Here is a 5,814-nt window from a genome sequence, read left to right as displayed (position 1 = left end):
TCTCTAGTATTTAACGACAGGAAGGCAGAAGTTGACTGTACTCCATTAGACCCGAGAAGAGAGCCTCTCTGCGTCATTGCTGGTTCTACACATCGCTACCAGGTAGAGCTAACAGGTCATGTTTATCTTATTTTAACTACTCATACTCTCATTTTACCAAGTTGGGTCAAAGGCTTTTCAAAAGCCCAGGAGATACTCAGAGCTGGTCACCAGCTTTCACAGAGGTTCATGAAAACATTTTGTCCTACGGGGATTCTGTTGAGATAATCCCCACCTCTAGGTCTCTACCTGGTAAACACGCCTCCCACTGGGCGATGAGATTAAGGTGACGGACTGGCGATCAACGAGGTCCAAGGCCTGGATGGCTGATGAGCCAAAGACAAACTTCAGCCTGGGGAGCAGAGAAGCTTCAGGTTAGACGGCTGGACTCAAGCCACCTCTGCGACTTGACCCAGAGGATCACCACTGGCAGTTTTTAAAAATTCAGTTCATTTTAATTTGGGAAAAAAAAAAAAGGTGACAATACAGCAAAACCCCATGTAATCGACCCCCCCAGAATAAATGTTAACATGACCCCATGTAATCAACCCCCCAGAATAAATGTTGACATGTTGTTTGGATAAAGAAGCCCTCTTTATACTTCAGTCTTTCCTGTTCGTCCCAACTTCCTTCATCCCCGAGGTAACCGCATGCATTTGATGGTTTCCTTCCTATTAATGTTTTTATATTTTATAATACATAGTACATATTTGTGTGTGCATACACATATATACACACATACATATATACATATGGTATCGTTTTATAAGTTTTAAAACATAAAAGGTATATGGTAGGCTTTTTTGGCAACTTTTTTCCCCACTCAGTGTACTTTTGAGAATGATGCATGTATATATTTGTGTGTATATATATATATATATTTTTTTTAACTTTTGAATAATACTTTATTGTATGTACATAATACATTTTATGTTTTAAGTACTCTATTTTTTTTAAGTACTCTATTGATGGACATTCTGAATGTTTCCATTTGACACAATTACAAATAATACTCAGTTATCCCCGTACATGCCCCTTGGTGCACATATATGAGAGTCCTTCCTGGTTATGTAAGTGAAAGCGGAACTGCTGGGTCTCAGGATATGTGCAGTTTTCAGTTTTAATGGGCGCTGCCAACAGCTTCCCACCGCGGAAACAGTGCTCCCCCTAGCGCCATGTGAGAATTCTACTTCCTTCTCACCCTCACCAACACCTGTATTATCAGGCCTTTTCACGTTTGACCATCTGATGGGTGTTAAATTTGTTCCTTATGGATCAGTAATAAAGGCTATCCAGCTGTTAAATGATGTACCAGAAAAAATGTGATATGTGGGAAAATTCTTACAATATGTTAGGTGAGAAAGGTCGGGCACCGTATTTTATATCTAGAAACTCTCCATCATGTTAAAAATTTTTTTCTTAAGAAAATCTACAATTACCTCAAAATAAAACATTACATTGAAAAAAAAAAGGCGATAAACCAAATTGTAACAGTGATTATCACTGGCTTGTATGATTATTCATGCTTTTGATGTTTTATTTTCCAAGGACTTTATTTATTTATTTATTTAAAGTATGGGTTATTTTTATAAACTGGAAGATAAAATGGCTGGGTTGAACTAAAACTAAAAAGTTAATGTTTTAAAGAACCCATATGATTTGACACAAAATAAGAAGACAGCACTACTAAGGCTTTAAAATTAAAACGTTCAACTTCTTCATTTTCTAACAAAGTAGTCTGTTACTAGAACAAACTGTTAGAATGGGAAAAGTGTTTAAAATTAAACATAGGATGATTGTCTATGGGCAAAGAAAACTAAAGACATAAAATCTGGTAACAACTTTATCAATCAGAGATAATTCCAATTAACTTTAAAAATTGATCTAATAAGAATTTTTTTAACCTGCCTTGTCTACTTTATAACATATTGTGAATATCTCAATGCACTTTTAACCACTTTTAATGGTTATAAAGAATTCCATTGTAAAGATCAATTACTTTTATTTTCCCCAAACTCTATTTTTTGGATAATTAGAGTTTATTAAATTTAATTTGAATAGATTGTTTCAAGGTGTTTTTTCTTTTTGCTACCATAAACAATAGTGGATGAATGTGCTCACTGTAAAGTCTTTAAACATCCATGATTAATTCCCTGAGATACAGTCTTATAAGTGGAATTTCTGGGTCAAAGAATATGTATATTTTAAAGCTCCTGTTCCCAGTTGCCAGTTTACCTTCCAAGTTACACTCCTACCATCAGGATATCAGTTATCCTCTTCTCCATGTTCTTGCCAACATCTGGAAGATTCTTACCAACATCTTTTCTGTGATACCCAGGTTTTATAGATGGGAAGTTATCTAATTATTTTAATTTGTATTTTTATGATCACTAGTAAAATTTAGCTTTTTGTCAAAGCTTTTGGTAACTTGAATTCTTTTATTATTTGCCTATTTTCTTTGTTTTAAATGTAGTAATTTTTTTAATAATGTAAAATCTTTGTAAAAAATGTAAGAAATAGAGAAAAAGTTAAAGCCCTTTTCTAAATTGTACCTCCTTCCTCCCCCCTAAGATAATCTCTGGTGTAAGTTGGTGTATATCCTTCAGGAGTTTTTAAATATAAATGTTTATATGCAGTTAAATGTTTAGTTATTCCTAGGTAGCTTTCACTTTTTTCTTGCTATTAGGAATGTAATTAATGTTTGAACTTTGTGTATGAAGGAGAATAATTATTAGTTTCTGTATTTAAAAAAAAAACTTTATTCTCTTGGTGTTTAAAAAGTAGTCATGTCCCCTACAAATAATGACAATTGTCTCTCTTTGCAAATAGGCATACGGCTGACTCTTGAACAATATGGGGATTAGGGGCACTGACCCTGAGCAGCTGAAAATCTGCGTATAACTTTAAGCTGCTCTCCATATCTATGGTTTAACCAGCCTCACATGGTATAGCACTGCAGTATGTATTTACTGAAAAAATCACTATGTGTGGACAGACATAGTTCAAACTTGCGTTGTTCAAGGATCAAGTGTACTTCTCATTTTTTCATGTGTTCGTGTAACAGCTACAACTTTTAGAGCAATGTTAAAGTGGCAATTAGGACAATAAGGGAATGCCTTGTACTGTCAGATACAGTGTTGGTTATTTACTTGAGACAGATTTTTAATCATGTAAAGAAAATATTGTTCCTAGTTTAGTAAGAATATTTTTTAAAAAATCAAGAGTTGATGCTGAAAGAATTTGGCCTTTAAAAAACACATTAATGATTTAAAAAAAACCCCAAATACAACAGGATATGTACTTACGATAACAGATGCTCATCAGGAACTGTAAAACAGGAATGGAAAGAAGGTTAATTGTGTCAAACCAGTGACCATAGACAAAAACATCTTAAAGAGACTATAAACAGGGGCTTCCCTGGTGGCGCAGTGGCTGAGAATCTGCCTGCCAATGCAGGGGACACGGGTTCGAGCCTTGGTCCAGGAAGATCCCACGTGCCGCGGAGCAACTAAGCCCGTGCGTCACAACTACTGAGCCTGTGCTCTAAAGCCTGCGAGCCACAACGAGTGAAGCCCGTGCACCGCAACAAAGACCCAATGCAGCCAAGATAATTTTATCAAAAAAAAGAGAAAAGACTATAGCCAAGAAGACTTTTGTGTAAGATGGTGAACTGAACATAGGCATCAAATTTTACTCCTTCCCAATATTCTGCTAAACAATGATAAAAGGATTTTTTTAAAAAAAGCATAAACTCCCCAGGATGAGGACAGGGAGAAACACAGCTAGAAAATAATTTACAAGACCTGAGAACACTGAATCCTAAGTGAGCAATGGGAGAGCCGAGTGTAAATCAGAGCCTGATTTACCCTTCAGAATCTAGTACCCCCTCCTGCTAAAACAAACCTCAGAAACTGGTGGCACCAGATGGCTCTGGAGTGGGAAGGAAGCAGGGGGGCTAAAATAAGACTCTTTGAAAGAAAGTTTAAGAAGCTAGAGGGTAGCAGAATAATGCTTTCAGATGTCGGAAGAAATGGTATTTCCAACATATAATTCAATACCTAGCCAAACTATCAATTAAGTGTGAGGATAGGAAAAGAACTTTTTCAGGCATGTAAAGCCTCAAAAAGTACATCTCGTGCTTTTCTTCAGGAAGGTACTAGAGTATGTGCTCTATAAAATAAGGTAGCAAACTGAGAAAAAGAAAATTGTAGGGTGAACTAAATATAAGGCTCAACTTAGGTAAAGGGAATTCCCCAGACAATAATGGTGAAGGGAGACCTCAGGAGACAGCCAGCCCATAGGAGAGCACACCTGAAGGCTCTAGGAGAGACTCCTGCAGGAACATGAAATTGATAAAGCATCTCATTCACCTGAACATCTTGAGTAGAGGTTTAGAACACTGGTAAAAAAAAGTTTGAGGTCGAATTAGGGATACGTAAAAAAGTAAACAAACACAAGTATGACAGTTCTGAGAGAAAGCAGAAAGTTACAGGAAAGGAAACGTAATCCTAGCTTCCTGCATGGCTCAGCTGTGACTCAATTTTACATCATCACAAGTGTAAACTCAGTATTGACCTAAAGAAATTATCGTTGAAGGGTGGGGGTCAGGAAGAGTGTATGACTAACTAGAACAAAGATTTTTAAATAGCAGAAAACGGTTCTGCTGAAAATAAACGTGAGTCAGTGGTAGTGGTCGCTCTGAGTCCTGAGCATCAGGGGCACCTGCAGGCCCCCTTCAAGACTCTCAGTGTATGGATTAATCCATTCAGACAGAGCCCATCTCGGGCAACCACTGTTTGAGCTGACAACAGACTGGCTTTCCCCCCACCCTTTCTGGGATCAGAACATGTTTGAATACCTGGCTGGCCTAATCTTTTAAGCACATATACTGCTTTAGTTTTAACTGAAATGAGAAAAGTTGGCTTCCTTTTCTCAATTCTTTAAAAACAGTAACTCAAGATAAATCCTTTTCAAGTGCGGTCCTTTTCAAACAAAAGCCATCCAAGTGAACCAGCAGGGGCAGTTCTGAGGTCTAATCTATTTATTCAATGACCATTCGGACGCCGGTTGCGCAGTTCTCATGCAGATGCACTTCGATCGGGACCCTCTCAATACCGGTGTGTGCTGCGAATGCCCAGGGATGCGGGAACCTGGTCACAGAGCATCCTGTGCTGGTCAAAGGAAAACAGGTACAGCCACAGCGTCCAGAACCGCCCCCGCCCACCCCAAGTCGCTGCGTCTGCAGCCGGGTTTGCGGCCCTGAAATATTCGCTCGTTGAACAGGGTGTAGGAGAGGATTCGTTTAGAGCGAACACAGATTTTGAGAAGGAAGGGCTACTGACGAGGTCAACAGAAACCTCCCTCGTAGGGGCCAGCAGCCCCGCCCCGGTACCCCGGGTTTCCGTCCCCGCCGGCGCCGCCGCATAAGCCTCCAGCCCGTACTCGGCGCGCCGTCCCGCGCCGCCGCCGCCATCTCGCTCAGCAGCTCCTCCACCACTGCCGGCAGCGTGAGCGCCCGCGCCGCCACCGCCATGACCGGTCCCGCGATAGCCGGGGCGTGGCGGACGCGGTGACGTTGAGTGCGTCCCGACCAATCGGCGGGCGCTCGACGCCGGTGGCGGGACTTCCGGGGCGGGACTTCCGGGCCCTGGACCGCAGTCCGCAGAGGACGCGGACGGCCATGCACCGGGTCTTGGGCGCGGGCCTGGCTCTACGTCTCCTGCGGGTGGCAGGGCGGCGGGGCCGGGGCTGCCCGGCGCGCCTGCTGCCGGGTCC

General features: G+C 40.9%; 1 protein-coding gene across 2 annotated transcripts in view; it reads right to left on the bottom strand.

The window, feature by feature from the left end:
• Window positions 1–5,800, bottom strand: part of ZSWIM7 (zinc finger SWIM-type containing 7) — a 12,223-nt gene extending 6,423 nt beyond the window's left edge. The window contains exons 1-3 of one of the 2 annotated variants that reach the window (XM_024753541.1): window positions 5,482–5,800; window positions 3,345–3,366; window positions 289–391 (exon numbers count right to left, since the gene is read on the bottom strand). In XM_024753541.1, the coding sequence (XP_024609309.1) occupies window positions 289–391; window positions 3,345–3,366; window positions 5,482–5,572 (216 nt within the window). In that variant the 5' untranslated portion in view covers window positions 5,573–5,800. The remainder of the gene's footprint in view (window positions 1–288; window positions 392–3,344; window positions 3,367–5,481) is intronic. The other variant, XM_024753549.1, reaches the window with a different exon arrangement.
• Window positions 5,801–5,814: the final 14 nt, after the last annotated feature.

Source organism: Neophocaena asiaeorientalis, unplaced genomic scaffold, assembly GCF_003031525.2.
Source record: "Neophocaena asiaeorientalis asiaeorientalis breed wild unplaced genomic scaffold, Neophocaena_asiaeorientalis_V1.1 scaffold540, whole genome shotgun sequence".
In the NCBI taxonomy this organism is placed as follows: domain Eukaryota; kingdom Metazoa; phylum Chordata; class Mammalia; order Artiodactyla; family Phocoenidae; genus Neophocaena; species Neophocaena asiaeorientalis.
This window is presented reverse-complemented; position numbering and strand designations above follow the sequence as displayed.